General features: G+C 36.2%; 1 protein-coding gene across 11 annotated transcripts in view; it reads right to left on the minus strand.

Moving 5' to 3' along the window:
- PTPN13 (protein tyrosine phosphatase non-receptor type 13) overlaps positions 1–18,363 on the minus strand; it is a 278,545-nt gene that overhangs the window by 39,680 nt on the left and 220,502 nt on the right. For all 11 annotated transcript variants that reach the window (XM_064285603.1, XM_064285600.1, XM_064285598.1 and 8 more), the window contains 10 exons: positions 16,861–16,954; positions 16,128–16,213; positions 15,307–15,469; positions 7,826–8,040; positions 7,612–7,710; positions 5,950–6,314; positions 4,854–5,037; positions 3,378–3,536; positions 2,843–3,014; positions 2,535–2,745 (listed from right to left, as the gene is read on the minus strand). In XM_064285603.1, coding sequence (XP_064141673.1) covers positions 2,535–2,745; positions 2,843–3,014; positions 3,378–3,536; positions 4,854–5,037; positions 5,950–6,314; positions 7,612–7,710; positions 7,826–8,040; positions 15,307–15,469; positions 16,128–16,213; positions 16,861–16,954 — 1,748 coding nt within the window. The remainder of the gene's footprint in view (positions 1–2,534; positions 2,746–2,842; positions 3,015–3,377; positions 3,537–4,853; positions 5,038–5,949; positions 6,315–7,611; positions 7,711–7,825; positions 8,041–15,306; positions 15,470–16,127; positions 16,214–16,860; positions 16,955–18,363) is intronic.

Here is an 18,363-nt window from a genome sequence, read left to right on the forward strand (position 1 = left end):
ACAAGGAAGGTCAGCCTAATTGGACTGGACTAAAAGCAAAGAGGTTTCCGGGATAAAATGAAGGCTTCAAAGGTCAGCAGAGCAGGGGCTGGGGTCTGGGGAACATGGTTTGAGGAGACTTCTAAGTCAATGGGCAAAATAATTCTATTATGAAAACATTCTGCATCCCTCTTTGAATTGTGGCGCCTGGGGTCCTAAATGCCAACAAGCGGCCATCTAGGATACATCGGTTGGTCTCAACCCACCTGGAGCAAAGGCAAAGGAAGAACACCAAGGCCACACGACAACTAAGAACCCAAGAGACAGAAAGGGCCACATGGACCAGAGACCTACATTATCCTGAGACCAGAAGAACTAGTTGGTGCCCGGCCACAATCGATGTCTGCCCTGTCAGGGAGCACAACAGACAACTTCTGAGAGAGCAGGAGGCCAATGGGATACAGACCCCAAATTCTCATAAAAAGACCATACCTAATGATATGAATGTGACTAGAGGAATCCCAGAGACAATGCTCCCCAGAACTTCTGATGGCACAGGACAGGAACCATCCCCAACGACAACTCATCAGGCATGAAAAGGACTGGTCAGCGGTGGGGAGAGAGATGCTGATGAAGAGTGAGCCAATTAAATTAGGTGGACACTGGAGAGTGTGTTGGCAACTCTTGACTGGAGGAGGGATGGGAAGATAGAGAGAGAGGGAAGATGGCAAAATTGGCACGAAACGAGAGACTGAAAGGGCTGACTCAATAGGGGGAGAGCAAGTGGGAGAAGGGAGTATGATGTATGTAAACCTACATGTGACAGACTGATTGGAATGGTAAATGTTCACTTGAAGCTTAATAAAAATTAATTAAAAAAAATAAATAAAGTCCTTTCTCTCTGATCCAGGAGTCTCATGTCTTCTGCCAGCATCCATGAAACAGTAACAGGCTAACTTACTAGTTTGCATGTAAGGTAAAATCTCAGACCCTTTATAGCTCTTGACATACAGATCATTACCACAGATATGTACCCCTTCCATTATTGCTACTCTATAGATCTTAAACAGGTATATACGATAGTGGGGAGAACACTGGAAGAAGAATGAAGGGGAAAGTAATTGTGGCTACCACTACTAATCTTCAGTGAATACAGCTAAGCTAAAAGAAAAGACATAAGAAATTGATTTCAGGGATAGGGTGAAGGGTGCTCTATTGATTTTGAGGCAAAACATTCAGGTAGACTTATGGGTAGCAGAGATGTTGATTTTCATGAAAATATTTTCCAGGTTGTTTGAAGAGTTACCCCTGCCCCCCGCAACTGTTTAGAAGAATCTGGGAAAATAAGTGTCAATACAATTTTTAGAAATATATGAGGGAATCGGGTCAGAGATTACATTCAAGGAAAAAATTACATAATTAAACTTAAAAGTGCAGAAGGAACACATAAATTTATTATCAAATGATTAAAGTAATATAGTCCCATATTTTAAAAGATACACTACATAAAACTCACCATGTATCAGATACAAATGTCATTTCTCCCTTCATAGATCATAACTCTGTAATCCAGAAAGCCTGAATTCAGGTACATTTTTCTCAATTTATTTCACAATGTGTGAAGGAAAAGTTGCTATTAGCATTTTTTAGAAGGTGAAATTGTTAGGAGGTATAGTGGATGTGGTGGTTCTAGCCATCATTTGTGGTAGACACGAGGTTGAGGAAGGTCTGACCACCTCCCCTCTCTGAGAATGGGCTGTGACAGGCCTAGGCCCATCAATATATTCTTATCTTTTTGCCTCAATTCAGGGATTGGCAATAATCTATGCCTAAACTAATCAGCACATAGTACTCACTTTACCATTGTGATTGGTGGGATTTTTCTTTTCTTTGAAGATTGCTCTCGATGGTGTGTATGCAGGTATGAGGCATGAAACCTTATGTAGCTATTTGACTATCATAAGGGAAGCCATCCTGAGGATGAAGCTGATATACAGAGGAGGGAGGAACTGAAAATAGCAGAGAAATGGAGCCAGAGCCCTGATCAAATTTCACCTGAAGACCACCTTTCTCTAGATTTTTTCAAACATATAAGCCAACAAATTCCCTTTCAGTTAGAGTAGAACTGCCCCATAGTTTCCAAGGCTGTAATCTTTATGGAAGCAGAGCGTCACATCTTTCTCCTGTGGAGCGGCTGGTGGGCCATACCTGCTGATCTTTCGGTTAGCAGCTGAGGGCTTAACCACTGTGTTACTGGGGCAAAACATTCTAACGTAAATGTGGTAATCACTCTATTAACTGCAAATGTATATCCAAACATTTATCCACTCAATGTGCTTTGAGAATCAATTGTCTATCAGGAAGTTTGTTCTAACTTTACTAATCCTTGCCACTTTATGAATTACTAACTCAGGAATATTTTTAAGAAAATGTAAGAATAATAAACAAGCTAAAGTGTGTGGGGATGTGTGCTTGTACACACACACACACACACACACACACACAAATCCACACACAAACACACACACCCACCCCTACAAATAGTTGCAAAGTACCTTGTTGCTTTCAGGACCACTGAAGGAAGTGACGTGTCTAATGCTCCCTTAACTTCTTCCAAGGTCATTCCTTGTGTGCTGACTCCATTCACATAATGAATTAGGTCTAATAGCTGGAGATTACCCTCAATGGCTGCAACTGACCTTGGGTTGATATCACTAATATATATCACTTGATGAACACTGTTGTGACCTCCAGATAAGGAAAAACCTTCGGGGAATAGAAAGTATTTATTTCCTTAGTCATAAGAGTATTGTCTTAATCTAGTTGAGAAAATCATTCTCCATAAAGCTTGAAAATGCATTACCCAGCTCCTCCTTGTTGCATGTTAATACAATGTCAGGCAGCAAGTGAGGCAACACTGGCATCCTGGGTAAGTCGAGAATTCGTCTGAGCACTAACCGGACTGTCTTTGGTGCAGCTCGAAGCAGGTTCACTGCATCTGTGTGAGTCATGTTTGTAACATCTGTGTCATTAACCTAAAAAATGAGAAAAGGCCAAAGTAGGGTTACAATTTTTGGAGCAGAGAGGCTAATTTGCCAAGAAAATACCTTTATTTTCCTAACTTTTTATATAGTACAGATTAGCCAGTAAGAGATTCAAAATAAAGAGTGATCTGCATTTATTGTCACCCCTTTACTCTGGAATTCATTAAGCACAATGGAATGAAAATGTAAAATATAAAATACATAACAAATAAATATTATCTTGCTAATAAAGGAAATTTATCCTCTTACTAATTTAAGAAACTTGCTGTGACTGAGACTCAAGAGAGCTTGTTTTATGCTTTAATTGAGATCAAAGGGACTTTCAGATTTAAAAAGGAATTTTAAATGTCTCACCTTTATGAGGCGGTCCCCTGGTTTTAGCCTTCCATCACTTTTGGCTGGATCCTGAATGACATCATGGACATAACAACCAACACTCTGATTGCCTTTGGTTACTGTAAAACCCAGGCTTCCTTTTTCAGATTTAGTTAGGGTAATGAGGAGTTCTACCTCCTAAGGGAAGAAAACAGTAATTCCTTCAGGTTATCTATTTTGCCATATAGACAAACAGGAAGCAGAGTACTATTATTTCCTTTGATCAACAGAGGAGGAAAGAGAAGACTTAACGTTTAATTAACTTGCCCAAATGAAGAAACCAGGTCAGCCCAACTCTAGATAGAACGTCCCCCATGTGGAAGTTGGGTTTAAATACGTTCTTGTTTGCCTAGAGATAGCTGAGACAGAACTTACTCAGGGTTCCTTTCTGGTACGTTCAGGATAAATGAGGGCATAGTATGGTTATGCTTTATGATTAAAGAATACTTTTCTTGGAGGGAAGGTTCAGAAAAATGCTTCATATATTTATAACCTACCAAAATAGATGCTAAGAGCAGCAAAAGAGAGTTGTTTTGTTTTTATGAAAACATGAAGTTTTTGGTTAGTTAAATGTCGCAACGTCATTTGTTTGTATAGTTTTTTTTTTTTTTTAAAGATTTCAGTTGAAATGTAGAGATTGACAAATTTCTAAGGAAATCGTTCAAAGTCTATGCTCCTCTATTGCTGAAAATGAAACTTAAAATGTAAGTAACACACATGTGTGTACACACGCGTGCACACACACACACTTTCACAAACTGTATGTTTACAGGGAAACATAAAATCTATTAAAAAAAATGCCAAAATGTTTACGGTTTTGGAGTGGTGAGGTTATAGGCCGTTTTAATCTTCTTTTGCCTTATTTTCTAATTTTTCTACAGTAAATTCTACTTGGATGATTAAAACAATATTGAAAAAGGTTTATTTTCAATCAATGTAAATGATATTACGATTGAAAATTTAGTTTCAAAACTAAAAATGTAGGTTTTGAGATACTAGGGCTATTATTATAATCTAAAGGGTTCTATTTGGATGCAAAAAAAGTATGAAGGATAAAAATTACATCCAAAGTTGATTAAAGTTTAAAAAGTAGCTCATTAGAATGTATAAAATAAGCAAAAATAATATTTCCTAAGTGTCTTACTCTGCAGCAGGCACCGTACTAGGTCCTTACCTAAGTCTTTCATTTAATCCTTAACCACTAACCTATGAGGCTACTAGTCCCATTTTATAGCTGAAGTCACTAAATCTCAGAAAAATTAAGTAATTTGTACCCAGGTCTTTTTGTCCTTTTCTTTGTTTTCTCAGCTATATACCAGATATATAAACACTCATTAGACACAGATATGAAGCTACTCTAAAAGACAGTCTTTCCCCAACTAAAAAGAAATTGTGTGTATCTGTATTTTACTTCAGTAAATATAGAATTATTTTAATACAGAGGAAATAACTCACCAGCTCAAAGTCTTCAAGGTGGTTTTCAGAGTCATTTTTCAAGGACGTCAAGTCCCCTTGCCTAGCAGGCTCAGAAGTGTCATGTATATGATATTTATCCATTGAATTAGAGGAAGCAGATTCTGGTTGGTTTTGACAACTCTGTCCAGGAGTCACATCCAGTGGTAGAGGGGAAGGAGGATTACTACAAAGAAGCAAGAGTGTTATTCAAATACATTTCAATATCAGTATTTTAAGTGTGTGCCACAAACAAATGTTAAACATTTGAAAATGCTTAAAAAATACTTACATTTGATTTTGATTAAGACCCTAGCTACTTTTTGTCTGATTCTGAACAATGAACTCATTTCACGATGGCTATATGCTAACATTACCAATTTATCACCTATCCAGGTTCTATTTTGAAGAAGCTCTTTAAGCTGTGTGAATCAATGTAATAGTTTTGATTCCTATTCCTTATTAATTCAAGGCTGAAGCTGATGTAACCAAAATATATGCTTCAAGTTAGTAAGAAAAAGAGGGAATAAAACTCTTAACTCTTGTGGTTATTTCAGAAGCGAGAACAGGGGAAAAAAACATGAAGAAATATGATTGGACCTGGATATACTCAAAGAAATGAACAGACTGTAAAATGTATGAATAACTATTATGAGATACAGACGTAGTCTTTCCCCTTATACTTCTATGCGTTCACTCATTTCTCCTTTCCCCATCTTCTATACTCTTTTATTTCCTACCTTTTGCAAACTCTCAACCCCCTCCCACTCTCTTTCCCTTTATATTTCTACTATCTACTTATCCATCCATCACTACTTAAATAAGTTTCTTCTCCTGCTGGTTAAGGTGAAATATAACCTTGCCAATTGCTACTGAATATGCCCAAGAAGGAAGCAAGGCTCAGGTTGAATGAATAGAGAGCTTACTGGATGCTAATTAAAACAGCTGGAACAACTAGACATCCAACATGGTCATCATCTGCCTAACCATTGTGAAGTTTACCGATAGACACATTTAATTCTTACAGAAATGTATGTTGCTGCTACTGTTACTAAAAACAGCCAATTGCTTCAAGTGCTACACATAATATTGACAATACCTGTGCTCAAGTTCCTGTTTATTGGGTATTTCCTGAGGACAGTAAAACACGGTACAAATGGCATCTTCTTGACTCCTGGATGCTTCATGGCGACCCTGTGTCTGTGATACTATGTTGCTTAGAGTCTGACGCAAAGCTGAACTCCAGCTCATACTTGACATCTTTGCTGCAGCTTTCACTAAGTCATCTTCTCCACTACCACTGCTGTCACTATAACTGTCTCTTCTGGATGGGGATTTGCATTGTTGCCTGCTTTTGTCAGACATTTCATTTTCATCTGAGCTGGTGCCTTGCTCCATACATGACGGCTGAGAAAGATCTTTACTGCTGTTTGGAAGTACTTGTGCTGGAGAGTGTACTGGGGTCTATAACGAAGACATTTAAAAAGACAACAGTGTGACACTTAAATATTAATTTTAGAAAAACTTAATTGAAAGTGAACATGTCGAACAATGGCACTTTCTATTAATATATTCAATTAATTTTCTGATTATAAAAGTAATTTATGCTCATTACAGAATAAAAAAATATATAAATATCATATATAAAAATACCAACTGTTAATAGTTTGCAAATTAAACTTTAAATCACAATAGGGTTATACTATATATTGTACTTTTTATTCTGCTTTTAAAATTTAAAGTTTCTATCACAAATATTTTTCAGAGGTACTTAAATGTGCTTTGAAAATAATTTTAGTAACGGTATAATAGTCTTACATATGGATATACCTTTAATTTATTCTAGTTTTTTCCTTTTGTTGTATACAGAAGTCATTTTTAGCTTGCACTATTAATAAAAAAAAAATAGAAACCTAGAAAAAAAATTTATTATTATTTTTTTAGAACTTCGCAAATTTTCACCCGAGTTTCTGTTATTTCCTTGTAACTTTTTACACTATCGAAACATAGGGCATTTTTATAGGTCTTGTTCAATATTTCCAAATTGCTTTCCAGAAAGACTGTATCAATTTGTATACTCACCAAGGGATTCCACTCAATTCTTCTTGTCCGGTGCCAAAAATCAATATAGCCTTTTAAAATGCTATTTATAATGTATCTTACAGGAATGTTTCTTTCCTATTAATATTTGCCTAACGTCCTCTTTCCTCCCCACCACAATGTAAGGGTGAATGGTTTAGAAATAATATTTATTTAAGGGCTAGATACTCCTGCTGTTAATACCCAGGAGTCACCATTCACTGGTAGTGCAGCACTATGCTAACTAGATAGCCCAAAGGCAGTCTTTCTTCAATTATATTGTTATTCATCTCTGTATGGACTCCTATCTATCAGTAAGTAATTTATAAACAAAACAGATTTTTGATCTTTTCAATATTTCTTGACTCAAGAAAAGAAAATGGACAAACATATCCCTTTCTCTGTGATTTTTAGTGTTAAAACCATTATATTTTAGAAAAGAAATTCCTAAAATCCTAGAATTCTAGAATTGGAAGGGAGAGAACAGTAAGTGAATCTAATTATTTTATATTACAAATATAGAAAGCACTCAGAGAGGCTAAGTGACACAAGGTAACACTCTCAGCTAAAGACATAACTAGGTATAAGCCCAGGAGATCAATCAAGGATGAAATCACTACGGCTGAATTAATCTCTAAATAAATATTCTATAAAAATATAAAGTATATCTCATAGGTCTCACCAAAAGAGCAGTATCAATTTCGGGTAGCACACCAAGCGGAGGTCGGCAAAGAAGCAAGGATACTTCTGGAGATGTACCCCTGAGAGTGGATACGACTTCCTGTGGGCACAATAAATGAAATCAAGATACAGTTAAGTTAGAATTATGAAATTGTCCTGAAAGGCCAATCGATCTCATCATTAAAAACGCTACACTCCACATGCTAGGTGCTTACCTGCTGAGATAATCCTTTCAAAGAGACTCCATTCACTTTCAAGATAACATCTCCCACATCAATTTTTCCACTTTCTGCTGCTGGCTGTCCAGGGAAGAGCTTTTTAACCCTTACTATACTGGTATTCATTTGCTCAGGTACAAGATTATCTTCTCGTGAAAAACTGAATCCTAGGCCTGAGCTATTTTTAAACAGTTTTACCTCAAATGTATTTTCTGGAGAAAAAAGATATAAAAAAAGTTAAATATTCTTAACATGGTATATATAAATATGCACATACACACATACACACTTTTAGATGGATTTAAAAAACCCCACTGTTGCACTATATTTACCCATTTAGTGCTATGAAATCTATCTTATACTATATTCAAGCCTTATTTCACACTCTCTATCACTAAATTGAAGGAGCCCTGGTGGCGTAGTGGTTAAAAAGTTCAACTGGTTGGCAGTTCGAACCCACCAGCCAGTCCGTGGCAGAAAGACGTGACAGTCTGCTTCTGTAAAGATTGCAGCCTTGGAAACCCTATAGGGCAGCTGTACTCTGTCCTATAGGGTTGCTATGAGTCAGAACTGACTTGATAGCCGTGGGTTTGGTTGGATTTTATCACTAAATTTAAGTCAGAATCCACTAGATGGCACACAATAACAACATCATTAAATTAATATAACTTAATGAGCTAAGCTGCATGGATATAAAAAGGGTTCTGAAAGCAGGGTTCTGAAGATGGATTATGCTTCTATCCCACGTGTTTTAAAAGAGAGGCAAACGGCAATGTAAGTAGCTACATGCTCCTGTCTCCCCACAACAAAAACAGAAAACATCAAGCCAATATAGGTGAATTTATGATCTCAGAACTCTGGAAACGAGCCAAAGAATTACAACATCTAAAAAAAACACTGAACTAAGAAAAAGCCTGCTCTTAAATGGTAGAAATACTATCTTTTTTCTCTTTCACCGTAGACACCTATCCCTGCCTTTGTGGCAGAGGCTGTTGCTGTGGTAAAGAATGGCAAATCGCATTCCCAGACAGAGGCACACTCTCTGGCTTGGAAGTGTGTGGAACAGTCTTTGCTTTAGGCAGCAGACTGTTGTGTCTGTCTTTTTATATCTGTCTGGGGGCTGCCTGAAGGACTGAGGGGTAAAGAACAAAGCCCACAGGCAGTGCCATCCACACTTAATCACACGGGTCTAATTAGTGTGTCTGACGCATACTGAAGCATAGACTTGGCTTCTAACGGCTGAAGGAGAAGGGCTGGTGTGAAAGTATCTTACAGAATTTCAAACTTTCAATAGCAGTGAGGCTGAAGGAGAAGGGCTGGTGTGAAAGTGTCTTACAGAATTTCAAACTTTCAATAGCAGTGTGTAATTAAGCAAAATGGTGGTATTGGGAGTTCTAGAAGTCCAACCCTCTACCTATGTAACAATAGCACTAGAAGGAGCAATTGAAATCAACTATTTTGAAACTCTGGAACAGGATCAAAGACTTAGTTTAACCAGGGGAGTGCTTGATGAAGACAAACTGCTGATCTCCTACAGGTGAACCACGTGCACCAGCAGCCACCATCCCCATTCCTCAGCCCCTGTATGGTGGTAGAGTCAGTGGCCTGTGTTCCTAGAGTGGCTAGTTGGTACCAGGGCAGGCGATTCTCTCAGAATTTTGAGTTACACAGTATGTACAGTTGGGTTGGTCTGATAGTGCCTTGAGGGATGGATGCAGACCACTGCAGTGGTTTTGGACCTGTCTCAGAAATAGCTTCACCCTGCTGGCAGATTCAAAGGGCTAGAGAGCCCTCTGGTGAAATCTATCAAGCTACTGACTGCAGAGATAAGAGAACTGGAACACAAACCTTCCAAAATTTAGCTTGGAAAAGTCACTAAACAAACATTTGACTACAGCCTTAATTAAATAACAACAGCAATCTCTGAGGAATGGGAAAATCAGATATTTATTTTCTGCTTTTTGCTATTTGTTCCTTCCCTAAAGTGCAAGGAAATCTCCTTTCAAACATTAATTGGGCACAGGCTTTGAAAAGGAATCCTCAGAGTCCACACCATGTTTTGGAAGGCAGTCTTTGTAAAAGTAGTCAGGGGCGGTTGCTGAGCAGACAAACTATTACAGTCTTCACAAAGTATAGGTAAATAAATAAATACATAGACAAATAACTGCAGTCCCTGGGAAAGGAAAGAACATGTTTCAGAATTACCACATTAAGATATTCCAGTTTCAACAACAACAACAAAATCACAAGGCATACAAAGAAACAGGAAAGGATTGGCCCACTTCAGAGAACAGTGTGAAGAGACAGAAATAACTCCTACAGAAGTTTGAATAACAGACAGATTAGAAGACTTCAGAACAACAGTATTAGGGCAAAGGATATGAACAAGCACTTCACCAAAGAAGACATTCAGGCAGCTAACAGATACATGATGAAATGCTCACGATCATTAGCCATTAGAGAAATGTAAATCAAAACTACAATGAGATACCATCTCACCCCAACAAGGCTAGCATTTATCCAAAAAACTCAAAATAGTAAATGTTGGAGAGGTCAGGGAGAGACAGGAACACTTATACACTGCTGGTGGGAATGTAAAATGATACAACCACTTTGGAAATTGATGTGATGCTTCATTAAAAAGCTGGAAATAGAAGTACCACACAATTCAGCAATCCCACTCCTCGCAATATATCCTAGAGAAATAAGAGCCATCATGTGAATAGATATATGCACACCCATGTTCACTGTAGCACTGTTCACAATAGCAAAAAGATGGAAACAACCTAGGTGCCCATCAAGAGACAAATGGGTAAAAAAACTATGGTATATTCATACAATGGAATACTACACAACAATAAAGAACAATGATGAATCTGGGAAACATAACGTGGAGGAATCTGGAAGGCATTATGCTGAGTGAAATTAGTCAGTTGCAAAAGGACAAATATTGTATGCGACCACTATTATAGAACTCAAGAAAAGGTTTAAACACAGAAGAAAACATTCTTTGATGGCTACAAGGGTGGAGAGGGAGAGAGAGGGAAATTCACTAACTAGACAGTAGACAAGAATTATCTTAGGTGAAGAAAGGACAACACACAATATGGGGGAAGTCAGCACCACTGAAGTGAACCAAAAACTAAGTTTTCTGAACACAACCAAACATTTGAGGGACAGAGTAGCAAGGGCAGGGGTCTGGGGACCATGGTTTCAGGGGATATCTAGGTCAACTGGTATAACAAAGTTTACTAAGAAAACGTTCCGCATCCCACTTTGGTGAGTGGTGTCTAGGGTCTTAAAAGCTAGCAAGCAGCCATCTAATATACATCAATTGGTCTCAACCCACTGGAGCAAAGGAGAATGAAGAACAGCAAAGACATAAGGAAAATATTAGCCCAAGAGACAAAAACAGCCACATAAACCAGAGACTCCATCAGCCTAAGACCAGAGGAACTAAATGGTGCTTGGCTACCACCAATGACTGCCCTGACAGGGAACACAACAGAGAGTCCCTGATGGAGCAGGAGAAAAGTGGGGTGCAGAACTCAAATCCTAGTAAAAAGTCCAGACTTAATGGACTAACTGAGACTGGAGGAACCCCAGAAGACATGGTCCCCAGACTCTTCATAACCCAGAACTAAAACCATTCCTGTAGCCAACTCTTCAGACAAGGATTAGGCAGGACTATAAAACATAAAATGATACTCATGAAGAGTGTACTTCTTAGTTCAAGTACATACATGAGACTAAATGGGCAGCTCCTGTCCAGAGGCAAGATGAGAAGGCAGAAAGGTATAGGAGCTGGTTGAATGGGCATGGGAAATCTGGGGTGGAAATGAGGAGTGTGCTGTCACATCACAGGGATAGCAAGCGGGGTCACATAACAACATGTGTATAAATTTTTGTATGAAAAATTAACTTGAGCTGTAAACTTTCACTGAAAGCACACACACACACACACACACACACAACCTAAGAATATTGAATATGCTCAAAGAAGTAAAGGAAAACACTGACAATGAACTAAATTTAGGAAATCAAGAAAATGATGCAGGAACAAAATGAGAATTTCAATAAAGAGACAGAAACTATAAAAGAGAATTAAGTGGAAACATTGGAGCTGAAGTATACAATAAATGAAGTAAAACATTCATTAGAAGGTCTTAACAACAGTTTTCAGGTGGCGGAAGAAAGAATCAGCAAATTAGAAAGAATCAGCAAATTAGGCAATTAAAATTAATGAGATTGAACAGTAATAGGAGAAGATGATAAAGAAAACAGAGAAAAGCCTAACAGAATTGTGAGACAGTAATAAGAGAACTAATAAACTTATCGTGGGAATCCCTGAGAAAGGGAGAGAAAGAATATTTGAAAAACAACAGTAGAAAACTTTCCTAATCTGAGGAAGGACATGAATCTATAAATCCAAAAAGCTCAAAAAACTCTAAGTAGAATAAACCTAAAGAGATCCACAACATAATCAAGCTTTCAAAAACCAAAGATAGAATCCTGAAAGCAGCAAAAAACATCCAAAAAGTTACACAGAAGAGATCTTCAATAAGACTAAATGCTGATTTCTCTTCAGGAACATCGGAGGTCAGAAGACAGTGGAATGACATATTTAAAGTGTCAAACAAGAATACCAGCAAAAGTTCCCTTAGAAAATGAGGGGGAAACTAAGACGTTCTCAGATAAACAAAAGCTGAGAAAGTTTGCTACCACTAGACCTGTCTTAAAAGAAATTCTAAAAGGAGTTCGTCAGATGGAAAGGAAAAGACACTAGACAGTAACTTAAGGATACACAGAGGGGAAAAAAAAAAGATCTTCATTAAAGGTAATTTCATAGACAAGTCTAAGGGCCTGTTTTCAGGTATTCTGATTAGAATTCTAGTTGTTATGCCCTTCGTGCTTTATAATGGCTAATGCAAACTAAAACAATAATAATAAGCATACATTTATGTGCCTGATGTATAAAGATGTAATAGGTAATAACAACAACAAAAGGGGAGAGAGAGGAGTGGTATGGGAACAGAGTCTTTGTATGTTACTGAAATTATGCTGGTATAAATTTAAATCAGGTGGTTATAAATGTAAAACATTAAATGTAATCTTCATGGTAACCACGAGGAAAATATCTAAAATATATACACAAAAGTAAAGTTAGAAATTAAAATGGTTTACCACAAAAAAATCAACAAAACACTAATATTGGTAGTACTGAGGGAAATGAGGGACAAAGAAGATACTGTTGTTAGGTGCTGTTGAGGTGGTTCTGACTCATAGTGACCATATAAGACAGGGTAGAATTGCCCCATAGGGTTTCCAAGGAGCAGCTGGCAGATTTGAATTGCTGACCTTTTGATTAGCAGGCAAGCTATTAACCACTATGCAACCAGGGCTCCAAAGGAGGTATAAGACGCACAAAAAACAAATCATAAAATGGCAGAAGTAAGTTTTTCTTTATCAGTAAGTCCCAGGAATGTAGATAAACTAAACACTCTAATGGCAGATGTAAGTTTTTCTTTATCAGTAATTCCCAGGAATGGAGATAAACTAAACACTCTAATCAAAAGGCAGAGAGCGGCAGAATGGATTTAAAAAAAATGACACAACTACTTGATGTCCACAAGAGACACATCTTAGGTTCAAAGACACAAATAGGTTGAAAGTGAAAGGATGGAAAAAAAATTTCATGTAAATAGTAATCAAAAAAGAGCTGGGATAGAGATTTTAATATCAGATAAAATAGGCTTTAAGTCAAAACTGGTTATAAGAGACAAAGAAGGACATTACATAATGACAGAAGGGTCATTTCTTCAAGAAGATATATCAGTCATAAATATATACGCACCTAACATGAGAGGCCCAAAATATATAAAGCAAACACTGACAGAATTGAAAAAAGAAATAGTTCTACAATAATAGATGGAGACTTCAATATACTGCTTTGAAGGATGGACAGAATATGTAGAAAAAAGACTAATAAAGAAATAAATCAGACACAAAAAGACAAATATTACATGATCTCACTTATATGAAATATCTAGAATAGGCAAACAGATAGAGATCAAAGTTCAGTAGTGGATAGCAGCGGTAGGTGGGAGAAGGATAAGGGGACAGGTATTGCTTTAAGGGTTATAGAGATTTTATTAAGGGTGACAAAAAAACTATTCGAAATGGATAGTGGTGATTGTTGCACAACATGGTGAGTGCAATTAATGTTATTGAATTGTACACATTGAAATGGTTGATATGTTTTGTTACATATATTTTACCACAATTTTATGAGGATGCTGTTGCCACTTATTTGGATTAACACCATACCTCACCAAAGCACTGAAATGTCAACTTGTCTCCCACAGCCTCCTTGTCTTACCCTTCTCTCTCCCATTATATTCCTGGATTTTTCTCATACTACTTCCTGCCATGATTGTTTCCTATCTTCTCTGTTACTATATAGTCTTTTTTTTTTTTCTAATTTAATTATTATGGCAGTAAAAGAAGCTATGAGGAGGCTATAGAGAAAGCTATGGGAGGTAAGTTGACATTTTAACGCTTTGGTGAAAAATGACAATAGCATTCTGCTAAAATTTTCATCAGCAAAAAAGGTAAAAGTAAAACAATAACCAGGAAAAAAAAAATTAAAACATTTTTAAAGAAAGAGTGATGGAAAAAATAAAGAATAAAGGGTAGTGATGGTGGCGATAAAGTGGGTAGGTTAACTTCATTTTAATAATAATCAGGAAAAAAAACATAGGCTGAACTATTTTTGGAATAGATTCAGAGTTGCTAAGATTTGTTTGATCAAGCAGTGACTTGTATAAACAAAAAAAACAAAACAATGATTGTATACCATTACCATTATTTATAAAGTAAAGGACATTTTAACTCATTAAAAGGAAGATAGATTCTCAGAAAAAAGGTAATCCTGTAACATGAATACATTTAGCCTTATAAAAAACTCACTATTTAATTCCTTCCTAATTTGCTTACTTTGCTACCAATCAGTGATAGAGCCAAAGACTGGTGTAGTTTTTTAAAAAGAACCAATATCTAAGAAGTATTACTTGAATTTCTGCCCAGAGTTAGCTTCCCAAGTCTATAAATTTAAATAGAAATATAGAAAATTTATGGGTCAATGTTTCACTTAAGTTTGAAGCCATTCTCGCAGATGCTTACTATTTTTTTTACCGTAACAAATTTCACTTTGAACGTTATAACTATTTAAGCATCATAAGATTATCATAATCCGTTTCACACATACATTCATTATCCAGAATCTTTCAGACTCTAAAAGCTGCTAATAAAAGAATGTGCCTTTTTATATTTAGTACCATGCTGCACATTATTATTTACAACTGGCAAGAATAATTAGAGACTAGGTCATGAATTGTGATCCAACATGTAAAAAATAAAATTTTGAATAAGCCAGGTATAATCTGAAGGTGAGATGACACAATCTCCCAACATCTGACCTTCAGTGACAAAGCTGTAGTCTTTGACATGAGTTGTTCTCTTCACCATTTTTTCTTGGGCTTGACTTTGGGCATCTGGATCTGAAAGAGTGCACTGTGGGGTTACAGGGACATGTCCTTTGGATGCTGGAGACTGTCCCTTTTCTAACAACAGATGGACCACCTGGAAAAATGGGAGAGCACTTTATTAGTTAAGAGGAATTATAAGAAAACAGATAACTTTTAGGACTTTGTGTAGCTGATGATATAAAATCGTTTAAAGTAACTACCCAGTCCACCACAATATAGGTAGAAGGAGAAAAAAATGGGAAAAAAAGGAATTGAATAAAACTTTCAAAATCAAGTTTTTATTACTACCTATATAAAAAGATAATTGATTAAAAAGAAAAAGTCCATTACAAAATTAACATAACCATGTTATAGAGTATTTGAATGCTAGAAAAGAATTGCCTCTATACGATAATATAAAACCATCATAAATAATTTGGCAAACTTCCTAAAAAGAATTTAGCATTGAGGCCAAAAAATGACTAGGAATGAAAATCACTAGTAACTAGTAAATGTTTACGAAAAAATTAAAAAAATGTAATCTGGACCCCACCTCCCACCCAATGGGATATTAAAAAAAATCAGCTTCTTCAGTCAAAACCTCTTATAATATTTGCTCTTTGATTTGGAAGGAAAAACTCAGAATGTTACATGAATCTGGCTTGCTTTCCTGATTAACTAACAAATTGAGAGATCTCAATGAGATTGAGATTATTCACACATTACTATGTCGTTCTAGGTTATTTTGAAAGGTTGGTATAATCATCTATTACCTGTCCTGTATTTCTCAGTGTTTCCACAGCTTGCTTATGGGTAGCTCCTTCCAGGCTAACTCCATTGACAGCTAGGACACGATCACCTTGATATAATTCATAAAGAAGAAAATAATAAAAGAACAAAATTCTACATGCTCTTTCATGCCTCGTGGGCTTATTTTGTATTAATTTGTTAGACTCAAATTCTGGACAAAATAAAATCACAGTTTCCTTATTCAATATGTTATTTAAATTCTTGTTCCCATCTATGGCTAATTTTAGGGAAATATGTTTATAAAAGTCAATTTAAATCATGAGAAAAGATAAACTGAACTATAACTGTAGAAAGATTAGAGAGAAGTCCCTAAACCAAACCAAACCAAACCAAACCAAACCAAACCAAACCAAACCAAACCAAACCAAACCAAACCAAACCAAACCAAACCCACTGCTGTCGAGTTGATTCCGACTCATATGTCACTGACGTTACAAGGGTACTTTTCCTCCCCTCTTCTCTGGCAATTTGTTTCTTAGCAAGTTCAATGTATTAATGAAAATATTGTCTAGCTATTTTCTGATACCAGAAAATCAGCTACAAAGAAGGGCTTTTGGGATAGCAAAAAGGTCATAATTTGGTAATAAAGTTATTCCATATTATGAATTGAAGATCTAGATCAGTTCTCTAATTTCTTATCTATTTGTTGAAGTGATATCCACACATATAATTCCTGCACACACATGAACACTATACCTTTGTGTATTCTACCATCAGACTCTGCTGCTCCGTTGGGAATAACAGCTTTCACATAAATGCCACCATGCCTGACACTGGTATTCACACCTCCCTAAGTAGAAAAAGACAAATAAAATTTCTTAATATGAAAAAATTTACTCATCCTCTTTCAAATCCTTGACCTAGAAAGCATTCAAATCACCAGCCAAAGTAGCAGCATCAAGTCTGCATATGCAATTACTTCAATACCCAAGAACATTTCTAGCTAATCTTTTCAAATACCAAAGCAGTTTCTTTTTACCAAAACTCCATTCAATTAAAAAAAAAAATTACAACATGCTAGATCTTGACAATGCAAGAAACTGCTTTTCTTTTGTAAGTCTACATCATGCATTACAAGCAGGCAGAAAGCAAAATCTACCCATGCAAAATTAATTTGACAGCACAACTATCAGAACAAAAAGTATACAAAATAATATACTTTAGATCATATTTACTAATCTGAAAGCAAATTCCATAAACCAAAGAAAAAGAAGTTTGCTTTCATTTTAAATTTGGTAGAGAGGTTAATTTATGGTGCAAATGAAATCTAATGCATGGAGTATCTACCTACTGTGGACATGTAGCTTTTATTTCCCTTCACAATAGAAAGACAATAAAAATCTAAAGAAATTAAGGGCAAAAGCAAAGGGTTACACTGTTTTAAACTGTGCTAGGAAGTGTTTTTTCCTCAATCTATTACAAGTTAAGGCTGTGTGGTGCAAATGGTGAAGCACTTGACTACTAGCTGAAAGGCTGGTGGTTTGAACCCGTCCAGTCGCACCACAGAAGAAAGCCCTTGCGATCTGCTTCCAAAGATCACAGCCCTGAAAACTCTGTGGAGCAGTTTTACTTTGCACACATGGGGTCACTATGAGTCGGAATTGACTTGATGGCAACCCCAACACACCACATTTCCAAATGGCTTTTTATAACTATCAATATCCTTCAAATGTGATACACGATAATATCACAATTAACGGTCTAGTATCTTCATTCATAAAAGTTATTTTTTCAAATAGTTTATGCTCATATTTTAGCTATCTTAAAATGATACATATTCATAGGGAACCTCAAATTTTAAGATCCTAAACATGTCTACAAGACATTCTATATTAAGAAGAGATAAAGGTATATAGATATATAAATCTTCCATTATTCATGGTGTAGGTGGAAAATGTATCATGTCATTATTCCATGCTCATGCAGAAGTTATTAACTGTATAGAAAGCATAAATATTAATTTTATATTTTATAACTCTTATAATCAGATTTTTTTTTTTAAAAAAGGAAGTATGAGGTCTATGGGGGAGAAGGCAACATTTGTTTAATTTTTCTGAATGACAAAAACTGAATAACACACTCAATTGCAAAAAAAAGTTTTAAGATATGATTCAGTTTTTAAATTTTGGAAATATTTGGCAAGTGTCCCTTTTCAAACAAAATGGTTCAATTAATAAGTTGGCATACAATAGGCTGCTG

The sequence above is a fragment of the Loxodonta africana genome, chromosome 5 (genome assembly GCF_030014295.1).
Source record: "Loxodonta africana isolate mLoxAfr1 chromosome 5, mLoxAfr1.hap2, whole genome shotgun sequence".
NCBI classification, from domain to species: Eukaryota; Metazoa; Chordata; class Mammalia; order Proboscidea; family Elephantidae; genus Loxodonta; species Loxodonta africana.